The sequence below is a fragment of the Colius striatus genome, chromosome 1 (assembly GCF_028858725.1).
Source record: "Colius striatus isolate bColStr4 chromosome 1, bColStr4.1.hap1, whole genome shotgun sequence".
Lineage (NCBI taxonomy): Eukaryota > Metazoa > Chordata > Aves > Coliiformes > Coliidae > Colius > Colius striatus.
In genome coordinates this window covers 205,372,426-205,396,807 of record NC_084759.1, presented here as the reverse complement: position 1 = coordinate 205,396,807, position 24,382 = coordinate 205,372,426, and the positions used below count along the sequence as shown (strand labels likewise).

The 24,382-nt window shown below is 43.5% G+C and overlaps 1 protein-coding gene across 1 annotated transcript in view; it reads right to left on the bottom strand.

The window, feature by feature from the left end:
* The window catches only part of EXOC4 (exocyst complex component 4), a 457,325-nt gene that overhangs the window by 335,160 nt on the left and 97,783 nt on the right, over nucleotides 1-24,382 (bottom strand). The window contains exon 8 of the mRNA XM_062020282.1: nucleotides 1,624-1,769. Coding sequence (XP_061876266.1) covers nucleotides 1,624-1,769 — 146 coding nt within the window. The remainder of the gene's footprint in view (nucleotides 1-1,623; nucleotides 1,770-24,382) is intronic.

Here is a 24,382-nt window from a genome sequence, read left to right as displayed (position 1 = left end):
TCACTACAACCCCCCTTTTCAGGTAGTTGTAGAGAGTGCTCATGCCTCCTCTCAGCCTTATGATCTCTAGGCTAAATGTCCCCAGCTCCCTCAGCCACTCCTCATCTGGCTTGTTCTCTAGACCCTTCTCCAGCTTCATTGCCTATCTCTGGACACATTCTAATACCTCAATATCCTCCTTGGAGAGAGGGGCCCAGAACTAGACACAGTGTTTGAGGCTCAGCCTCACCAGTGCTGAGTACGAGGGGACAATCACTTCCCTGGCTCTGCTGGTCACATTGTTTTTGATATAGGCCAGGATGGATACTCTGCTGGCTCATGTTCAGCCCATGGGGCAAAGCACAGGGAGCTCCACATAATCAAGAAATAAGCTTTAGCTGAAAAAAAGCCCCAAAACACACCCAAACACCCCAAAAATCATCTGTGAGGAGGACACAGAACAGCTCCACACACACTTGCCTGAAACAAATATTTTCAGCCTTTCCAATCACTGAAGTTTCTGTATTATCTCCCCATCATGTAAGAATCTACCTCAAATCACAAGCAAGGGGTTCTTTATGAAGAGTAGAACAACATTCAGACCATGGATCCCCATCTCCAGCAAATAAGGGGTGAAAACCTCAGCTCACTTTGAATCAATCCCCCTCCAGCAAATATGCCACTGTATTTTTTTTAACCTTGGAGTTTCTCAATCCAGAGAGCAAAGCCTCAGAAGGCAAAAGGAGATGGGTAGTGAAAGACAGCCCAAGCCCTGCAGCAGGTTGTAGTGCAGAGGGGTGCTGAGGACCCAGCAGATACACTGCTCCTGCTGCAGCTGAGTTGGTTGAAAGGTTAATGCCTCAAGCTGCTGGTACTCCCCACAGCTCCACACTCTGCTGTTCTCTCAAACCTGCCATGAAACCTGCCTGTTCCCTCACAAACACACACACAGTTACACTGGCAGAGCTGAGGAAGCCGTGAGCTTTGAACTCTGAGACCCCATTACTGACACAGCACGGTTTGGCCTCTTGAGATGTTTTGGGAATACTAAAGAGAAAGACCAGCACATTTAGTCAAGGGAAGAGATGAGAATTCAGCACAGCTCCCATCAATCTAGGCACGAGAACAAAACCACCTCCTCCTCATACCTTATTCTCACACATCGAATTTCTTCCATGGGCCACCTAAGCCTCTCTCTCCTTCTCTCTCATCCATCCTCCCAATCACTTAATTCCTTCCAGGCTGAACTCTGAATTAAAGGAGTTAGCAATAGGATTAACAGCTTAAGTTTATCTAGAAATTATACAGTTATCTTAATTCTCTTTGTGCAGTCCCCTCTATCACTCTCTTTAACAGGTCCTCAATTTACCACGGACAAAGACAGGCGTAATGTATCACTCTGTGCTTTGCACCAGCTCTATAATGGGATCTCAGGCCCGAGGTGAGACCTGCAGAGTTACACTTTAAAAACCAGCAATGAATCCCTAACAGAGATCTTACTGAGGCTTCAGCTTTGGGCATTAAAATCTCCATCTCCAAACTCACCCTCCTCTCACATTGAAACTGTGATTAGCAGCTGGTTTTGTGCAGTACTTGAAGGACCAGGGGACTTTGGCACAGCTTTAACATCATCCTTGCACTTACTTGAACAAAGGGTTTTTAGGTCTTTGTGGTTTCTTCTTTGCAAAGAATGCTGCAAATTCTCTTCCAGAGCTGGCGTAGCTCAGCTGGGTCGATGGCTCCGAGGCAGTCCGGGTGTTCTTCATATCCAGATACTCTGTCAGCAGCATCTGCCAAGAGAAGGAAGGCAAATTCAGCACTTGAAATAAAACACTAAGGCCACCTCTGGAGTGTTGTGGCCAGTGCTGGGCTGCCCAGCTGCAGAGAGCCAGGGAAGTGCTGCAGAGAGGCCAGTGCAGGGCTGCTGAGATGCTGAGGGGCTGCAAGATGTGTGTGAGGAGGAAAGGCTGCAGCCCTGGGGCTGTTGAGCCTGGGGAAGGCTAAGGGGAGAGACTTTATAAATACTAATACCTAAAGGGTAGATATTGAGAAGATGGGGCCAGTCTTTGTTCTGTAGTAGCCAGTGACAGGACAAAGGGTAATGGGCACAAGCTGGAACTGAAAAAGACCACTTAAACGTAAGGAAAAGCCATTTTAGTGTGATGGTGAGGGAGCCCTGGCCCAGGCTGCCCAGGGAGGGTGTGGAGGCTCCTTTTAAGGAGGTTTCCAACCCAACCTGGACACGTTCCTGTGCCCCCTGAGCAAGGGGAACCTGCTGGAGCAGGGGGTTGGGCTGGAGGAGTTCTGCAGGGCCCTTAGAACCCCCCCAGTTTGGGGATTCTGTGAATGACTAGGATTTTTAGGTGCTGTGTAGGTGCTTTCTAATTAGCAGAAAACCTGCTCTATTTTCAGATATGTGATCCCACTGACTTATATGCCAATGTCTCCAATTTGGGTGACCCTGCTTCTGCAGGGGCGTTGGACTAGATGATCCCTAAAGGTCCCTTCCAACCCCTACCATTCTATGACTCTATGTAAAACATGTTTTGCATTATTTGACCAATTCAATCTGCTACAAAACCTTGATGGTACCAAAAATAACTTGGAAGAAGTCCCCACTCCCCCCAAAACTGATTCTAGCAGCAGCAGCAGCTACAGGGAGATGGGAGGTGAGTTTCTGTCTGGCCTTTACAGACTGATTTTATACCACAGCTCTTAAAAACAAAGGTTAGCAATATTGAACTGCTAAAAAATGACAGTTACAAAATCCCATTTTCTATACACATATGTATTCCTATGCATTGCTTACTTATTTGTACATAGAAGTAGAAAATATCCAAGTATCTGTTTGGGATCACACATGCTGGAAAAAAAAATCTGGTACAGCTACAAAAATTGTCCTTTAATAGCCCCACAATCCAAACATGCTGCTTTTACCACTGAAAGTATGAATTCCCACAGCTGACAGTTCTGCCAACACAGTTTAGGATTGATTTTCCTCTAGCCCAATATATTTGATAAGAGGTTGGAGGGTCCTTTAGCGAGACAAGGGTCCCTCTGTGAAATCCTTACAGCTTGATATATTTGATGCTATTTGAGCAACTTGGTGATGCAGAAGCAGGAACAGATTCCAAGTCATTCACTTGGAATTTCCTTGTGTCTGAAGATGGAAAGCAAGCCCTTCAAAATTCACTTTTGTCAGTGCATTCAGAAAGCAGCTCTTTATTTTTCAGCTAATTCTACCTACTCGGAGGCTATCAGTAATGTGTTCCATTTTAATAATTAGCTCGTCAAAGCCCATCAAAGGGAGCTGTCGGTAATGAAAGGAATACATCACTATGCTGCTGTCTATGTTTAAACAAATTACCTAGGAATAAACACCTAGGCAAATTGTATCATGCCCCTAATTAGAGAAAATTCAGGATAGCTTGGGAAAAAAACAAAACTATGAACAAAGAAACTTCCAACTCCTAAAATGTCTCAATTAAAACTTTACCTGAGCACAAGCTTTTCAAATGCACTTTTATTGTCAAGAGTAAAAATATTCACTGCACTAATTCTTAACAGTCATTTACCAAACCTGTTTGTAATGCATATTTGCATTTCATCTTCTCTTACTTGAATTAACAACCCTAAAATCGCCACAAAAATGTAATTAAACCCTCAGACTTAATTAAGGGTTTTTTTTAATTTAAAAAAAAAGAGGAAAAGACACAGCAATTTGTTCTTTCATTATGGATGAAACCTATTTGTTATGGATTCCACAGCTCTGGTGTCACTTGATATCCAGGAGTAGGAAATGTAAAGCGTGTGATACAGTACTTGGCTCCAAGATTACAATAAGCCCAACAGAGGTTTGAGCTGGGAACATAATGAATTATTCCCGATGGTTCAAAAGTGGAATGGAGGAATAGTCAAGCAGTAAGATATTGAGATCAGTTCTGAAAAGGCTGCAGATCAGAGAAAAGAGGAGAAAAATGTTAATTGATGGCACTAGCAGAGAGGTGGGGCAGGATGGTGAGGCACAAGGCTCTGGAAATGTCAAAAGCTGTAAAAAGCAGTGAAAATAACTGCTTTTGATAACTATCCTCAAAGTTCATGTATAAGTTATCAAATTCAAGCATAGCAGAAACTGTGCTAGACAGACCAAAGCCCTTTCTGCTCCAGTGCCCCGTATTGAACACTGACACAAATTCCTCAGAAGGAAGTAATTAAGTGTAAGCGTGGCTGAGCCATTACAATGCACAGCCAAGCAGCAGAGAACTTACAATGAGAGACATCTTCAACACACACTACATTTGGCTGCAGCTTGAAGATTAAAACCCTTATAATTTTTAAGCAACACAGTTGGGCCAGTCTGAAAATCTTCCCTGTTACTTGCCTCAAAAAAACCCCACCTGAAGTTCGTTTCTCTTTGTGTTGGCCTTCACCCAGAGTCGTGGGCTTCTACATCTGAACAGTTTGAGTTATCTTCTTGTTCTAGTTGTTCTGCTGTTCATAGAATGGTAGGGTTGGAAGGGATCTTTAGAGCTCATCCAGTGCAACCCCCTGCAGAAGCAGCTCCCACCTAGATCAGGTCACACAGGAATGTGTCCAGGTGGGGCTTGAAGCCCTCCAAGGAAGGAGCCTCCACACCCTCCCTGGGCAGCCTGGGCCAGGGCTCCCTCACTCAAACACTCAAACAGTTTGTCCTTATGTTGAAATGGAACTTTTTGTGTTCCAGCTACATCCCATCACCCCTTGTCCTGTTGCTAGACACCATCAAAAAAGTGTTGCCCCAACCTCCTGCCACCCACCATTGAGATGTTCTAGCAGTTGTGCTAGTAGTTGAGGATTTTAATAAGTACCATAATTCAATGTCAGGAGGTGTAGCTTGATGATGTGCTTAAAAGCCACAGCAAAGTTGAAGTTGAAAATCCAATTCAAAGGAAAAAACAGATGTTTTCCTGCCTATCAAAGTCAACAGGAGCTTTCCTTAACCAACAAAGTCAGGGATTTCATGATCTGGCCCTATAACATCTGATTAGTAGTTGCTAAGCCATCAATCAAAAACCTTGTTAAACATTCATCATATGGATGTACAGTAAGATTTATGAGTGACTGTAAAGTTTGCAACATCCCATTCATCTATTACGAGGACTTTGACTTTCTGTTCAGGGGCCGAATTCTGCCATCCATTCCATCTATTTACATCAATGTCAAATAAATATAACCTTACCCACAGCAAGAGAACAAAGTGCTCCTTCTCCAAGTGCTCTTTGGAAATGAAAATTAATATGAAATGTTTCATTAAAAAAGCAATATTTATGGATTTGGAGGCTTAATTCCATTCTCCAGTTTCCAAAGGTCACACCAGCACGTGTAGCCTGTGGAGCACGTTGATCTGATGAGAGCTTGCACTATGCTGTCCTTCTGAATTGCAATGGGGCAGGAAAAAATCTGCTGCAGTGTTTGAGTGCTCTGCTTGCACTTGCTGAGGCTCTCCAGATCCATGCTTCTATTCTTTGGTCAAGCCTTGCATGAAGTTGTGTAAGTCGTTGTGTTTTATCATGCTCTAGGTTGACTTCTCAACAAAGCCTGGATAATAAAACATGCCTGGCCATAGGGCAACAGCTAAATTCATTCATTATTTGTACCAAGAAGGCCAATGGCATCCTGGGGTGGGTTAGAAGGGCTGTGGGCAGTAGGTGGAGAGAGGTTCTGCTCCCCCTCTCCTCTGCCCTAGTAAGACCACATCTGGAATATTGTGTCCAGTTTTGAGCTCTCAGTTGCACAAGGACAGGGAGCTGCTGGAGAGAGTTGAGCACAGGGCCACAGAGGTGATGAAGGGAGTGGAGCATCTGCCTTGTGCTGAAAGGCTGAGGGAGCTGGGGCTCTGCAGCTTGGAGAAGAGGAGCCTGAGGGCTGAGCTCAGTCATGTTCCAAACCCATCAAGGGTGGATGTGAGGAGGCTGGAGCCAGGCTGTGCTCAGGGATGGCCAATGACAGGACAAGGGGCAACGGGGACAAGCTGCAACACAAGAGGTTCCAAAGCAACACAAGGCCAAAGTTGTTCCCTGTTGAGGTGAGGGAGCCCTGGCAGGGGCTGCCCAGATGGGCTGTGGAGTCTCCTTCTCTGGAGCCATCCCAACCCCAGCTGGATGAGTTCCTGTGTGCCCTGCTCTAGGTGGTGCTGCTCTGGCAGGGGGTTGCACTGGATGATCCCTGGAGGGATCATGGAGGGACTAGATGGTCCTTTCCAATCCTCAAAATTCTCTGACTCTTGTGAGGTTTTAGATAGGAGGCTTGAGCTCTGTTTAATCTCTACTCCATCAATTAAAAGCTGTAAATAGCTATTTCACATCCTCATATACTCTGAATCAAGTTGGATACTGCAGTGTGAAGAGTTTGCTCCATCAGGAAATCATCCTGGTTTCAAACTTTACACCACAAACACTGATTTTCCTTATGCCTTCATATATTTGGGGAGGTGTCCAAAAAACTCATATGAAAACTAACACCATACCATGCATTTTGCAAGAGTAAATGATGAGGAGGTAATTACTGGCCTCTCCAGGTCATATTGATCAGGAACAAAATATAGAAGTAAATAAATAAAAATCACACAACAGATGACAGAGGACTCTATTAAAAAAGAATTAAGGGAGAGTAATAGAATTTATGTCCAGCAACATGGATTTACAGAACACAGACCTCAGCTAACCAATATTCTTATGATGACAAATTTAATTTCAAATAAACAGAGAGAGATAAAGTTCCATTTCTGACAAAAACCAAAACAGTGAAAAGTCAACAGAGCCTGTCCTAAGAGAAAAACAGGCAGGCAACAAGACCCTTAATGTACAACTAAACACAAGGAAACCATTGACACTGGATTTTGCAAAGTCACAGGAATCTTAATTCCTTTTTTCCTCTGTATTCCAAGGGAAACACAAAACTATTTCAAGACTCTTTTGCTGAATAGAAATCTTCTAACTTTTAGCATAAGTTTGGTCCATCTGCATTTTTCAAACCACAATAATCACAAAAATGAAAACACATACAAGAGTGGCTGCAGCAACCTCTTTCTGGGCTGCATGGACCAGCACTTGTCCCAGTTCAAATTCCTATGAAAATGCCTACACAAGGTTTGTAAATGATAATATTTTGGGGAGAAAATGGTAAATGAAGTGAAAATAGTATAAAGAGAATGATAGAATTTCCTCTTTTTAACAATCTACTGTAAGTGTTCCAATGTTGAAGTTTACCTCTAACTTCAACAACTAGGGAAAAAATAAGTCATGATGATGATGTATAGGATTACTGTGTAAAGTTGTGACTAGAGGAGACTGAGGGGGGAGCTCATTAATAGTGACAAATATCTCACTGGTGGGTGTCAGGAGGCTGGGGCAGCACTCTTTTCTATGGTATCCAGCAACAGGACAAGGGGTGATGGGATGAAACTGGAACACAAACAGTTCCATTGAAACACAAGAACAAACTGTGTCAGTGTTGGAGTGAGGGAGCCCTGGCCCAGGCTGCCCAGGGAGGGTGTGGAGGCTCCTTCCTTGGAGGGCTTCAAACCCACCTGGACACGTTCCTGTGTGACCTGATCTAGGTGGGAGCTGTTTCTGCAGGGGGTTGGACTGGATGATCTCTAAAGGTCCCTTCCAATCCCCACCATTCTGTGATTCTGTGACTAGCAAATTTGGCAATACTGAAAATAATCAAAGGTAGAGAAGGTCCTGTTGTGATGATGGGTACTAATCAGCCAATTGGAAATGGCTATCTAAAGCAGAGTTTTGTCAGCAGTAAAAGTTTACAGTGTTGTTCTTTATCATTCTCCCATCTGGAATATCAAATTAAACTCTAGGATACATAAACAAAGCGAGATCAAGGAAAAAGCTGCTGGAAGGGCGGACAAAAGAAGGCTGGAATTTATTAAAAGGCTGGAAGACATGACTTACAGCAAAACACCCAGAAGCCATGAGCTCTGTCTTGTTAGCTTAGCCAAGAGAAGGCTAAGAGGTTACTGGATCAGTCTGCAAGCATGCAACACAGAGGGCACAGAACTGACGAAGAAAACCTTCACTAATGAGTTAAAGAAAAGAAATCCAAAGGCTGGAAAGTTGGAGCTGGACAGGCTTTGACAAATGGTTAGGCATACATTTCCAGAGTATAATTAACCACTTACATCAAAGGTTACACTGTATTGTCTGTCACTGATGGGGTTTTCTCCCCCTTCCTTTAGTTGAGACACGATGCCTTTCTAAAGCATCTGTCCTCTCTCAAACAGGGATGAATTCAAGAAAGTACCAGGGCTTGTTTCACACAGAGGTCAGGAAAGCAGATCACAACAGCTCCTTATAATCTGGGGATCTTAAGCTGCTGCACCATTCAGTGCCAACCCTCAGGCTCCTGCATGAAGGAACCATTAGTGTTCAAAGTGCTATTGCTACACAGCACCTGCAGTCACCGTTTCAGGCTGATATAGGAATGAAAAACACTACCTGTGGTCGGTGAGAAGGTTGTGTTGAAGGAGACTTCTCACCCAGGCCCAAGCCATCTCACTCAGACTTTGATGAAAGTCTAAGACTCAAATAAAAGCTCCCAGAAATAACACTCATAGAATAACAGAATGGCAGGGGTTGGAAGGGACCTTTATTGCTCATCCAGTCCAATCCCCCTGCAGAAGCAGCTCCCACCTAGATCAGGTCACACAGGAACGTGTCCAGGTGGGGCTTGAAGCCCTCCAAGGAAGGAGCCTCCACACCCTCCCTGGGCAGCCTGGGCCAGGGCTCCCTCACCCTTACAGTGAAAGAGTTTTTTCTTATGTTTAAATGGAACTTTTTAAATGGGATCCCTTGTCCTGTCACTAGATACCACTGAAAAAAGTGCTGCCCCAACCTCCTGACACCCACCATTGAAATATCTGTAAATACTAATAAGATCCCCCTGACACTCTCATCACATGAGAACATCTCTAGTATTTTGCTACACAGTATTGACAATTAAAGCCAGGTTTTACTTTCAGCTTATTGCTTTGACACATTGGGCAGCTGCAGAAATGTTGGCATTTCACCTGTACTGATGCACTCTGGACCCCTCCTGAGTTGTATCAACCTCTAAGAAGGCTTTGGGGTTCCAGTTTAGTTAGATCTAGCAGGAGAAAGCAGAAGCTGAGATTACAAAACCCAAGAAAGATTTCCTAATGGGATTCCAATGAGTAAAGCTGGTGAAAAACAGAACAGATTCAAATAATCTTCCAGCCCCCTGGTTCAATGGAGCTGCATGGAGATGCCCAGTGACAGCAAACAACTGTGCATGCATTGGGGAAAGGCACAGCAGTGCTGAGAGTGAGGATACTCAGCTAGAGATGACATCAGGGGCCATGAAAGAACTGCAAATGAATCCTGAAAGAACAAAAAAGGCTGGGAGTTCCAATAGGATGCACTACTGTGACAGGCATGCAACTTCTTTGTAAACATACCAAATAAAAGAGGCATGATTCTCAAAGCTCTAGAGAGAAGAGGTAACCACAAGCAAAGTGCCAGAACAAGGCAAGGAAAGCAGTGGCACTCTATGTGAGACAGCAGTCTACAGCTAATTACCCAGTAATTTGCTGTATCAAAAAATCTTAATCATTAAAATGCTGCAGTAATTGTGGAATTCAACAAAAAAGTACCAGTTAATTGCCATCTAAGAGCACTAAGCTTCCTGCTTAAGTTGTACAGAACAAGGGCCAAAAGCACACACAAGGCAAATACGACGAGAGGCAAAGCAATAAGGTAAGTCTGAATGAACAAAAGCAATTTGCAGGTGCTGTGAACGCTGTTTCAAGCTACACAACCTGCTTTATCTAATCCCCTTGGTGCCTGTGAAATTAATTTAACTGAAATATAATAACAAAAACCCTCCCAGAATTAATTCTCTCAAGGCATCATCCAATTTCATTATTGGACAAGTAGGAAGAATTCCTTTTGGTTTGCATTTTTGGGATAAAGTAAAAAATAACCCCAAGAACTGTTTAAGATAATACTATCATTGCCAGTGTTACTACATTCATTATCAACACTAATTGTCAATTAGCACAACTATTACTGTAGACCTGTGAACGTGCATCTACCCTCCAGGAGAGGAGGAAAGGAGGGAACAAACCTCAAAACTACTTGAAAAACACAACTTCTGAAGAGCTGTTTTAATTGGCAGTGAATCCTATGCCTGCTCAGATTGCTCTGGAGAGTTTAAAACCTTTTCATTTCACAAGTGTTTGCTAACATGTGCGTGGACTTTCTAACCTCAGCACCAGCAGCTCTGACTCTGCTGGGTATATATGGATGAGCTGAAGCCACTTGATGTACACACTACATCTATATAATGGGTTTCACAGTTGTGAGCACAGCAAAAGGAGGAACAGTCACAGCAATCAACATCAGGCTCTAGGTTCCTCAAACAAGCCAGCACTCGGTTCGTTTTCCCACTTCTATGCCACAGCAGCTTACACACCCACTGAGAAATGGACTTTGGTTCAGTAACAAACACCCAGCATTAACACTTTAAATAGCAGTGTCTGCAAGTGTTTGCTAATTAACCCTCTGATGCATCACCACCTCTGTGACATATCGTTATCACAGGATAACACCATGGTGGGGGCTGGAAGGGTCCTCTGGAGCTCCTCCAGTCCAAGCCCCTGCTAAAGCAGGTTCCTCTTGATCAGGGGGCACAGGAACGTGTGCAGCTGGGGTTGGAAACCTCCTGAGAAGGAGCCTCCACACCCTCCCTGGGCAGCCTGGGCCAGGGCTCCCTCCCCTCAGCACCAAAGGACTCGCTCCTCCTGGGCCAGGGGCACTGCCTGTGTGCCAGCCTGTGCCCCTTACCCCTTGGCTTGCAAAACAAAGTGTCACCTCCTGACCCTTTAAGGACCCTTTAAGTGCTTGGAGGTGTTACTGAGATCCCCCTGAGCTCAGGCTTCTGTTCCCCAGGCTCAACAGCCCCAGGGCTGCAGCCTTTCCTCCTCACACACATCTTGCAGCCCCTCAGCATCTCAGCAGCCCTGCACTGGCCTCTCTGCAGCACTTCCCTGGCTCTCTGCAGCTGGGCAGCCCAGCACTGGCCACAGCCCTGCACATGAGGCCTCAGCACATGGGGCAGAGCACAGGGGCAGCACAACCTCCCTCCCCCTGCTGCCCACACTCTGCTGGATGCCCCCAGCATGCCATTGGCCTTCTTGACCATATTGTTGCCTTCTGTAATTTCTTATCCACCATTATCTGATTGAACAGATTTAAACTGAAATCCTGCTCTGGCTACAAGTGCCAAGACACTCATCGCTGCCTTGTACAGCGTGAGGCTTGAATCCATGGACTTTCTGAGCTGCTGAGAGCATGACAGATTGTGTCTTGCCAATGACACACACACATGATACAATGACTCTTTAGCATTACTAACTTCAATCCACTTCTCTGTGTATTATAAGTTTCATCTTAACTTGTGGCTCAGGAAATAAGTAGCTGAAAGAAAAAGCTGTTGAGAGTCTACAGCAAATAACCTCATCTTGTACAAGATGTGAGCAGGCATGTGATGATGAAAGAGGGCTGCCTCTTCAAGTCCTCAAGGCAGGCTTTGCAATTGCTTTCTAACTTTAGTGGCTTTAATAGCCACAGAGCCAACAACCCAGTACCAGCTTGTACAAAGGCACATGTCAAAGCTCAGCTCCAGGTCTGTGACATGTGAAATTTTAAGGCACTTTCAGTGAAATTCAGTCATCTGGCCTCCATGAAGGTGTGTAGGAGGTAGGGTGTCTCTTTTTCCCATCTTTCCCAGTAGTTCTGTTGTTTTCCTTACTTTACTAAAAGAGGAACAAATATTAATGACATATTTAAGCTACCAATAGCCACCTTGAATAACTGGGTCATAATACAAACAGACAGCATTTCTTTTTCTCCAGGCACCTTGGCTGCTCTGCAAATACAGATTATGTTAGCCAAAGTGATTCAACTAACAAGGCCATTTTCTCATCTTGGTATTAAGCCCTTAACACCAAAACACCACCAAAAAATCATTCCAGGTGGACAGCACGGTAAGCCAGTCAGGAGCATCGATTTCCTCCAAGGAAAATCCATGTGGGAAGGCATGCTTCCATAGTAAAGCAGACACTTCATCTGCATCATGATGTCTGGTTGAATACTGCTCAATGCCTGGGGAAAAAAAAATACCCTTTTGCACTTTTTGACAAGTGAACTTGACTGGCTTCTGGGCATTGACTTGTAGTTCCTGGGATTGTTTGATGACTGTATAGAAACGTGTGTGTGTGTATATGTGTGTGTTTATATCCATGTGCACACATACATGCACATATATCTTTAGCATATGGTCCTTCTGATACGGTTCATGAGAAGTTGCAAAACCCATATGGTCCAGCATGATGCAGAGGATGGAGAACTACCCAATTGTATTCTGAAGTGGATCAAGAAGCAGCGAACTCTAGCAAGGAAGGTCTAATTGCCACCTGCTTCAGACAGCACCAAGTGAAGTCTTTTCCTGCAAGATTAAAACATGCTGTCTTTCAGTTTGACTGGACTTTCTTTTGCTCATGTTGCATATAAAAAGGTCAAGGAGGAGTGTTAAGAGTAGAACAGGTAATTGAATGGAGATTTTTGCTCTGCAATTATAATTTAGCTAAGCTCCACTGGTTCTGCCCATTTTGGATGTGAGGATACAGTCAGAAACTTAATGGAAGTATAGCTAAACATTTTGAAGCCACTAAGGAAAAGGATATATTCACTCTTATTTAGCCTCTACTACACGCTCACCTCTGTCTCAGGGAAGAAATGTGCAATTCTAATGCACAGGAGAAACAGTGCCCCATATAACCCAACTGATTTGAGCTTCTGCTACTCAAGCTGCCACATACAATACAGCAGCAGCAAAGGGAGGAAAAGGTAGCATGCTGTTTAAATACCAACCATGTTAACTCATGGATTATACAGCACACTTCATGTATTTCATGCCTTCAACTAATTGCTTAAGACATCCTGGTATAGTGTAGATGGTAACAGTGGTGCACCCTCAGTCTTCATTAAATGCCAGCTCTTAATAACAGACTCCAAAAGGGCTTTAATTGCATTGAGTCGCAGCTCCTGAACTTTAGAAGTTGTTAATCAGATTTCTATGTAAATGGGATGACGATTAAAGGTTAAGTACAGGTTTCTGAAATTTCAGCAGTTGAAGACGTATTGCCCTTAACAGGAAAAGAGAAACTACCATCCTTGACAGGAACTAAACATCTTAATTAAATACTCAGAAGTACAGTACTTATTTCTGCGTGAAGTTCTATTTTCAAATGTCAAACTTAATCAGGCACTTGACAAAAACGTGCAATATCCCTCCAGCACAGATGAACAAAAATGCCTTGGGATTCTTTCCCAAGGAAACACCTGGATGTTTCCCAGTCCTCAACTCCCCAACAAATTCAAGTTCTCCAAGCCACTTGTCCCAAATAACAAAGGAGGAAAAGTTTTGTGCCTCTAAAACTGCAGGAGTCCAGTTGAGAAATAGGATACAACATTTTTCAATGTCAGCTTTTCTCTTGCTCAGTTTACCCCTGTAACAAGCTCATGCTGCCAAATAAACATAAGGGTCCTCATAAATCTGACTTGCAGAGATTTATTTCCCTTGAGGGTACAGCCCATCAATTATCACCAGTCAAAAGGATAAAAACTGCTTGGTTGGGAGTAAATTTAGCACGTGTGTGTGGTGCTCTGTGGGCAGCTCGTGGCTCCATGTTCTAGTGATGAACACCACAGAGAGCATCCAGGAGTGCTGTTTTTTGCTCCTGAACTTGACCCCTCAGCTTCCCAGGACATTCACATCAACTAAGGAGTTCAATCCTGTGCTCCCTACCTCGTGCTGCTGCTTGTAATTAATCTCATCTGCAAGTTTCTAACCTACAGAACTCATTGCATATAAAAATGGAACATGTCAGTCTGAAGTCCAAGCCTCATTTGAAACCTGGCCAAAGACTTATTCCAAATAACTAGGATTCCGATCTCTGATTTCAATCCATTTGCAGGGAGCTGTGGATTTCATCAGTCATGTGCACATTGCTGGAGGCTCCTTCTTGGGAGGTTTTCAAAACCCACCTGGACACGTTCCTGAGTGATCTCAGGGACCTGCTTTGGCAGGGGGGTTGGACTGGATGATCTCTAAAGGTCCCTCCACCATTCTATGATTCTGCACTTACTGAGGGGGATCAGCAGTGACAAACAGACCAAAGTGGGATCCATGACTGGAAACTTTATGCCAAAATATTACAAAGCAAGAAAGTATTTCATGCAACTCTGGGTTCAAATCCTAATCTCAACGAACAGCAAGTGCACTGAGGATTAGCTCAGAGAAAAAGGGACTTAAGAATCAGAGATCTTTGCCTGGGGTCATAAAAACACTGGAATCAGCTGCTGGAAAGACTGATCCATCTATTTCACCCACATGGTAATTTGATTGCACAGCAAACAAATGAGCACAAGCCTCACCCACCATCATGAATGCTTATTTTTTAAACATGAAGGTACCTGAATATTTGGATGACTAGCTACAAAACTACACCCATTTCCTACAGAATTCATTTTTAGACTGGATTTTAAGTCTGAGTTGTTCTGGAATGACAAACTACACCTGATCCTAGCAGAATATATTCTTACAGTGAGCTTTATGGCAGCTATAGCAACGGCTAGCCCACTGCAGCAGTGCTGCATGGGAGACAGAAATCAGCCAAGAAAAAATGTGCACAGAGGTGACTATTATACTTACAACCCAGAGCATGGAAGAAATTTAGCAGTGGAAGCTGCAGAGACAAACTCTGCCTCTAAGCAATATCCAGTAGTGAGAAAGAAATGGTGTATGGAATGATGAAAGTTAATTAAAAGCGAGTGACAGAACTGAATGGGCACCAGTTGCTTCATCTTCTTTCAGGTCAATTAAAAGCTTCATCACAGTGACTTAAGAAAAGGAGGATGAGTGGAGAAATTTCCACCCACCTTTTCATAACCTGCTGCTGTAACAGGAGACATTACCCACAAAAATGATTTACCAACTCGTGTCAGGCATGTGAAGGAGTTAAAGTGGATTAAAACCCAAGCAAGTCTGCTACAGATAAACCCAGTGGTGTTGTTTCATTATATAGAAAAGGCTTTTAAACAGATCTCACAGGAACAGCTATGACATCAGTTTAAAAAAGCCTACATTTTGTACATTCAAATGGAATCTCTTGCCTTTGTCAGACTTTCAGATCCTGTGCCTCTCAGACTTAAACAGGACAGACTGGTGCCATCTCCTTAACGAGCCCCAGCCTAACAAAAACCTGTTTCTCTGACTCTTTAAACACATGTTGGCATTTTCTAATTGACCTTATCCTTGAAGGTCCAATCACATCTGAATCTACAACTGTGGCCTAGAGGCAAAGCACCTAACAGAGAGAAACTGCCCATGAAATTAGTTGCTTGAAGGGTTTATACAAAAGAACAGCAGAATACCAGGGCAGCAAGTGTAGGCTTCTGTCTGAACAAACCCAGTGACTCCAAGACATTGATAAAAGGGCACTTTCCCCTTTGACATCGACCCAGCAGCCACCATTTCAAGCCCAGCTTATGAGGCCACTGACATCTTTGAAATGACATCAGAACTACAGAACCTCTTTGTCCAACTTACAATAACTCTGGGTTTCTGTTCCTCCTGTTCCCAAACAGAGGGAAGTGCAGAGCATTGCAGTGCTGTCAGCAGTCTGGCTTTGGATGCTTAATATCACACCTGAGCAACACAAGTGCTCCTCATCTTATTTCCAGAAATACATCTATTTCTGTATGGCTTCAGGGTCTTCAACATCATTACAAATATCCTGGTGCCAGAGGGGGGAGCTCACAGCATAGACAAGATTCTCATTTTCAAGGCTTGGGGGAAAAAACCAACCAGAACCAATAAACATTTCCAGTTGTTTACAGCTCTGGTGCATGAGCTGTTCCAGCCTTTGCAAGTACCCAGCAGCATTGCTCTCCCTTCTGCCTTTCATGCTGCCCTACAAAAGGTACAGCACCAGGCCACCAAAATGCCAATGTTAAGCAGATTATAACAGTTTTTGAACATGTTCCACTACAGTAGATACCTGAATGCTTTTCTGCATCAGGGAGCCTTTTCCTCCCCCCCTCATCTCTTTCATCAGCTTATCAAATGAAGCTAAACAGTAACGCTTGCATCTAATGATACCAGGGATCTTGTAATGGGATTAGGAGAAACACCATCATTAGTTTCAAGGAGGGATGTGACCTTGAAGACATTTCTTACTCTGCACTTTAATGGGATACAGCAGGAATAATGAAACTAATTCATACATAGGGATGAGGAATGGGCAGGGAAAAGCAGGGGGCTTCAATTCCCTGTCTTTCCTCCTGCAGGTAAAAAAGCAAATTGATTACCAGAATGAAACCTGGAACACAGAAGGAAAACACAGACCCTTGCTAAAGCACCCTCTTGGCTCAACAAAAGTTTGTTTTAACCAAAGGTAACCTCAAACCAATAGAAGCAATGGTCAATATGACACTATGATCTCTTCCCTGACACCCACTTATCTGACCTCACAGTTAGATCAGCGGTGGGCAATGCACAAAGCACCAGGGGTCCTTGGCAGGACACAGCACAGGGGCTGGAAACACCTAAACAGCTCTGCTTCTTCCACCACCCTGGCAGATAGTGGCACTGGACTCTAAGGTCTGTGCTGACAGCCACACATTGATGACTCACCTGCAATCCCACCGGAGGCCTCCAGATGGAAAGTGCCGAACCCCCAGCTTAATTTTTTGAAGTATTTCCCAGCCCTGACAACAGTCTGCACCCTGTTGAAACACATTCCATTTGGCAAGTGTTCAAATTACTTGAGATAAAATTTCTCCAGCAAGACCTGCAACCATCGCTTTTGTTTACTCAGAAAGGCATAAGTGCTTCTGGAATCACTCTGTGCCTTCCAATATCCAAACCAATCATGCATGTCATTGTTTTCTTCAGTAAAAAACATTTCTTTAGATTGCCAAAAGGAAGTGTAAATGCAGTAGTAACATTTTAAAGCTAAGGGCTTGACAAAATAACAAAAAGCTACTTGGGGCTTTTTTTTTATAGGATCTGAAGCAGAGTCCTGTTGCTCAGAAAGGAGCCTCTCCTGAACAGCACCCTGACATCTCTGCCCAACCTTTTACCAGCTCTCTGCAAAATGCCTCTCTTTCATTCTTAGAGATGCAGGATGTAAATTCATCCATATTTTCCCCAGCAGGAATCTCAGAGCCTGATCCCTTCTACTGCAATTCTAGCTCACGTGAACATCCTGAGGCTACTGCCATCCACTCAATTTTTAATGATAATATTCTTCAGTTGCACTGCAGTTGCACAACAGAGGTGAGGATTTGATGTGTTTCTTTGCAAGTTGAAAGAAAACCAGTGCAAGGCCTCAAGTCAGCAAGCAATCCAGTCCAGAGGGCTAGATATTTGAATTCAGGTTGCATCTCTATCTCCAGTCTCTCTGAATAGTCATTTTAAAGGTGAATCAGCAAAGATAAGGACTGGGCCAGCTAAGTCCAAACAAATGGTACAGTGGCTGGGACAGGAGCAGAAAGGCATGGTGCATTTGTCTAACACTTTGATCCTTACAAAAGCCAAAGGTAAATGCTGCACTGACATGAAATCCTGTGCTCCCACAGAAGTCCTTGCAATGTGTGTGAAACTGGCAGGGTAATGCCACTGGATGGAGCCAGGATAAAGCAGATGGCTGCAACAAATTTCAGCACTTTGCCCATTTTACTACCATTTAGGTGCTGGCTTTCTCAAAAGAAAAGCTGCCACTATCATGACAATTTGAGTCCTTTGAGATTGAACCAACCCCCTTGCACTAATTCCCTCCTGCTCCTAAATCTCAGATACTAAAAGTGTATTTATTTACTCAGAACACTGCATAGACACCAACCATCACTTCATGCTACCACAATTATTAAGACAACCTTCTTGCACCCCTAGTACTGTCATTAAAAAAACCCCAGAGAGCTGTCAGATTCAGCTTAGTTGATGAAGGGACTGTCTATCATTTCAAGCTTGTGGGTATTCATTTAAAAACCAGTATGCTATCATCTGCAAGGACCATCCTTCACTGCACAAGACTGCAGGTGGACATGTAAACCTGTCTCAATGATGCCATCATAAGTAAGTTTGTCCAGTTATGCTGTGGTACATTTAACATATAGACATGTAACCTTAAGAAAAGTTTAACTGCTTCTCATCATGAACAAGAGAGAAAAGAAAATAACAGACAAAACCTACATTAACTCATCTCCATTTCAGATAATTACTTGTGAGGGTTTTTTAAGACATTTGTGACTCTCAAGGGAGTCTGTAAATTTACTGTCTTCTGCTATCTAATCATGTTGGCAGCTATGAGAGTTACCTATTTATTGGTGTGTGACACCAATCTATTTTCCATGGATAAAGAAGCTGTTACTTAAGAGTCCTCCCTCTCCTTTTAGCCTGCACAGCTTCTAGCAAACACATTTTGATTATTCAAATGCAAACAAAAGTTAAATCCCAAAGCATCAGTTCACAGAAACTGATAGAAATGAGAGAAGGGGGATGGAAGAAGTTACATTACTCAGCTGGACAATATGGCAGGGAGATTTGTTACTTATAAATAAGTGATAAAATGGGGAGGCCACACAGGATGGAGCAAAGCTGCTGGACCACGAATCAAAGAGATCCAGAGTGCATTTTAGTTCATGTATCAGTTCACAGCACAACTTCATTTCTTCTTTCTCAAGTCACATTCTTTGTCTCAAGCAATACTTCACAGAGAGTTTTTGCTGAATATCTCTTCTCTTTATTTTACAAAGATGCAAATAAGAATGGCACTGAGAACAGACCCATCTGTAATGTGCCTCCAAGGAAGGGCAAAAAAAACCCCAGGACCACAGTTACCCCTACACAAGTGCAATCCCTCCAAGGTAAGATGGCAAGTGAGAGCAGGTTACAGTCAAACAAAGAAAAGGTGACAGGCACGCTTTAAAATCCACTGCACTTTAAAACCAACAGACATACAAATCACTGTCAAATATGAGCCAGCAGCTCCCAAGTGTTTCCTTATTCCTTTCCATTAGTCTGCTGCGCTCTCCCCAATCCTATCAGTCATAAATGGTGCATTAATATACACCTTTATTTTCAAAAAGTTTAAATGCATCACAGTCCAAGTGTAAATAATCTATAAATCAAGGCAAATAAGATTCTGGTGCATGGCTAACATGAGGACAAAGCTTTTAAGAGGAGGAAGATGCACTCCCATCCATACAAACACACACACAGTTCACCACTGCCAACGAAGACTTCACAGGGAAACCACCACTCCCTCTCTCTTCTCTCCCTCCGCCTTCACTTTCCCTTGATTTTAATATTGGCCCTTTAACCAAAAGCTCATTACTAACCCAATTCTAATGTCACTTGAATTCTTACAAATAAGAAGACCACACAGGGAGCTGATGATTTTAATTCTCACACTTAAATCAGAAGTGTGAAGTTAAATGCAACACATACCCTCCTCCTTTCATTAATTCTACATGTAATTGCAACGTCTTATTCTTCCAATTCCCAACTTGCAAAGCAATATTTAGAACTAAACCAAGCAGGCAAAGTTTCAAAGCTTTGAGAACCAGTGAGCTGGTGGATTGGCTCTCCAGCATTTCATCCATCACCATGCATGGCAGGATTATAATCCCAGTGATCCTCCTGGAAATCACAGAAAATTGGAAGAGACCTCAAGAGATCAGCCAAGTCCATCCCCACACCCCAAAGAACCAGTTATGTTGTCGTGCCTGACAGATGCCTGCAAGTTTTTTCCAGATGCTACACACCAACTATATAACACCCCTAAATCATTCCCTGCTTATGTACAATAGACAAAGAGAAGAAATATTCAAGTCTCCCTTGTTAGGCTTTAAGCTCAGTACTTTCTGTTCAACTACACCCTGGAAAACACGATTCCTCCACACTTTTCAACTCTCTTGATAGACTTGAAAGCAAAGACCTTTCTCCACCCATTTGGCTCCTTATATGTAAATGGAATCATCATTTTTAAACTCAAGCCATTTTACTCCTAAATCTCTGATCATGTTGGTTGATCTCCTTTGAAACTACCCCCCCTATTCTTTGGCTTCTTCCTTGAGACCAGAAGACTGAGATCTTTACAGCTATGACTAGACCAGGATTATTTCCAGATATCCCCCAGGCCATGCTGCTCTGCTACTCAGCAGGGCACTACTTGCCTTTTTTTGGGTGACATACTGATACACACCCCATTTTTTTATGTCATGTACCACACAACTCCTTGGCCAGAGATGAGCTACACATCTCTGTGCATCCATACACAGCCATAGCCAAATGCATACTCTCCTTTTAAGATTTATTAACAAACATTATGAGCTTCCAAATTCTAACTGTATTCTCCAGGCTCTGCCTTCCAGGATGGTGTTTGCCCATTTTATGATTCTCTGCTGCACTATTCAAGACATTATCAAAAATACTGAATAGCACCAAATCCCAGACAGACCACTCAAAAGAGCCATTATATAAATCCCTTAATAGCAAACTCTTCATAACTTCTCCTTTGCCAGCCAGTTGTTTACCTCATCTCATTACAGTTTTATCTATACAGTGAGGTTCCCCAAGTCAGTTATGAGAAACAGCACACAAAACACTAGTAGAAGGCTTACTGTCATCAAGACACAGGCTACCAACACTCCTCTCCCTTCCACAATCTCTGCCACCAGCTCTTGGAATCAGATTAAATCAGCTGACAGCTTATGCTTGAGCAACAGCAATTCTTCCTCTGATTTTATACATCCCTTGGTTTATGGATTTCTACCTTTGTTTCATTAGAACAATTGCTTTATAAGTCCCTGGCTTCTCCTCCTGCTTCCCTGACTCCCTTTTTAAAAAGCTAAGTCTAGATTTTCCTTCTCAGGGCTTTCCAGAATCTCCTGGGCTTTCTGGCAGATGTTATTCTCCTTGGATGAAGGCGTTATCTATCATACAATCGTGACTGCCATGGAGCAGAAGGAGGAATAATGATGATGACCAAAGGCAGGTTATGGAGGAAAAAAGTAAAAGAAGACAGAGAGAAAAGTAATAAAATGTCACAAGTCCTCTAACTCCCTCATTTCAATCCAGCAGGGCTCTTAAAGAGAAGGGGAGATCGAAGAAGACCCACTGGCAACGCCTAGTAAAGTCTTGCTGCAACTCAATCCTTAGTCAGGCCTCGTAGAGCCTGTAGTCAGTGTGTAACAAAGAAATGGGGGAAAGGAAGAAGAAATACACCTGCATATATTGTAAGAATAAATCAGTGAATTTTGGAAGCACCATATCTTTTTCATAATCTGCCTTTAAACTATTGAACTGCAGAAAAAAAAGGCTCCCATAATTGCTACACATTTTGCCTGGGATTTGTATCTGAGCATTGTCCTTCGTTAGCAGCATGACATTCTTGCACTTCTCTGACAATACACAATTCAGTGCTTTTGCAGTTGCTTAGCACATGGCACACGAGAAGCCTGGTTTTCTGTGGCCCTGGTTCTCAGAGTTCATTCAGCTCGTGTATCGTAAAACGTAAGCTCCGGCTGAAGTGTCTCCCGTGGTGAGGTTAGTGACGGTACCACTCTCCTCTGCAGGTTTCTATACATTTATTATCCCACAACCTTTCGTTCAGAAGCAGCACTAACAGGGTCACATACCTCCACCAAAGCTAAATTTTCATCTGCCACACACATGTGAATGATCAGGGTTTCAGAGAATGAAACTCAGCCAACACAAAAGCAAAGCTCTCACACGGGCAAACAGGCTAAAAATGACACCCCATCTAACCTCCTCCTTCCCTTTTTCTCAGCATGTTTCCTACATGGTCTTTATTTTCTCTGGATGGTCTAGATTTACTCTGGCTCCCTCTAACAATTAATTATTAACCTTCCAGAATTAAGATTACAAAAGAGGATTATATCCCCCTCCCACATCAACCTCTCTTTACTCAATTTGGGCCTGTCAAGTGGCATTAAAGGTGTATGTGACACATTAAAAATGTTTAGTTGTTAAGTGACATGGTTTTGCATTGCTGGATTTCATAGTATTTTCTTTAGATTTGTCCAACTTTTCAGTAAGTATTGATTCCCTCAGACTGGAACTCATTTGTGGTACTGCAGAAAGAGAAATAGGAGCACAACAGCTAGTATAGATTTGGATGAAATTCTCTGCCAGGAGAAAACAGAACCCACAGAGAAACATCTAACACACATGGATTTGATTTCTCTATTGAAATTTGACATTCCTCAGGTAGTGCAGACAAGAAGCTTCATTCACTTCATTCATGTGTAAATCTGCCTGTAACAAGCCTGTGAGAAACAGGGACTGTGGCAACAGATTTTATGACCAAAATGCCTGCCTCTAGTTAAGAATTTTCAACACAGAAAGACCATGGACTTTAGCAAAGTGAGGTTTCATTCAAGCAGCAGTTCCTCCACTCAACTGCAGGTACACAAAAGATATACCAATTCTTACTAATTACCTGCCTCTTAGCTGGGTTGAAGACCCTTGTTTCACGTTCTTGGAACAGAAAGAAAGAGGAACTGCCACCTACCCTTTCCATCCCTCCCATTATTCAATCATGTTCCTCCTTATTTTCTTCCTAAGGAAAGCAAGCCTGACTTTCCTACCTCTATTCAGATGGCAGTTTCTAAGTGTGCTACCATCACTCCTGCACCTCTTCTAATCCGTTCTGCAGCATCCTTCAACGCGAGTCCAAACAATTTAGGACAGACACCTATAGATGATGCTTGGAGCATTCCTTTCCATGAAGGCAACATTAAATTTCATGTGATATCCTTCCATTACATATCCTAGCATCTTCCTAGCTTGCACCAGTGTGCACACTAAGAGTAGGCAGCCACTGAGCATTCTAAAAATGACACCCACCTTCCTGTCTCTGACTAATTTAGAACCAAGGAAGCTCAAGAAAGAAAATTGTTTTCCCTCTCAAGAAATACTTGCTAACTTATTTCAACATCTCACATTCATCAGCTCCTTCTTGTCCCAAATAACTCTAAAAGATTTTGTGGCATATGTCAACATTTACTGTCATAGAATGGTTTCAGCAGGAAGAGACCTGGAAGCCCATGGAGCGCAGCCTCTGTCCCAGCCCTACCAACCACCAGCCCATTGCCCTCAGTGCAACACCCACCCAGCTCTGAAACCCCTCCAGGGACGGTGACTCCAGCACCTCCCTGGGCAGCCCCTTCCAATGCCTGACAGCCCTGGCACCAAAGAGATTCCTCCTCACATCCAGCCTCAACCTCCCCTGCTGCAACTTGAGGCCGTTTCCTCTTGTTCTATTGCTGTTGCTGGGGAGAACAGACCCACCCCCACCTGGCTGCAGCTTCCTTTCAGGTAGTTGTAGAGAGCCAGAAGGTCTCCCTTGAGCCTTCTTTTCTCCAGGCTCAACAGCCCCAGATCCCTCAGCCCTTCCTCACATGAGACATGCTCCAAATCCTTTCCTGGCTTGGTACCCACCTCTGCATCCTCTCCAGCACCTCAGTGCCCTTCTTGTAGAGAGGGGCCCAACACTGGACACAGCATTGGAGGTGCAGCCTCACCAAAGCCAAGCCCAGGGCAATGACCAGCTCCCTGCTCCTGCTGCCAACACTGCTCCTGAGCCAGGCCAGGATGCCCTTGGCCTTCTTACCCACCTGGGCACGCTGCTGGCTCGTGTTCAACCAACAGTGCCAGGTCCCTCTGTGCCTGGCAGCTTTCCAGCCTCTCCTGCCCAAGCCTGTGGCACTGCTGGGGGTTGCTGTGGCCCAAGGGCAGGACCCAGCACTTGGCCTTATTGAAACTGATGGCATTGGCCTTGGCCCAGCCATGCAGCCTGTCTGGATCTCTCTGTAAAGCTTCCCTACCCTCAAGCAGATCCACACTTCCCCCCAGCTTGGTGTCATCTGCAAACTTACTAAGGGTGCACTCTATGCCCTCATCCACATCAAAGGATCTGCACAGACCTTGTTGAAGGCCACTAAGCCAAATAACCACGAGAGTCATCAAAAAAGTTACCCTTTCTTCTTTCCATTTTGGTAATTTGTCTTGAAATTTTGTGCCTTCAGGTCATTTAAAAAAAGTCAATTAGAAGGAACCTCAAAGACAATGAAATGGAAAAACCAAACTGCATTTCAACCACTAGCTACTTGGATTTGTTGTAAAGTTCTTTATCCCTTGAAAGTGCACTGAGTGAACTACTAAAAACAACAAAAAAACCTGACAAGAGTTAATTTTTCCCCTACAGAAATAAAATGTAGGATTTCTTGTACATGTAAGA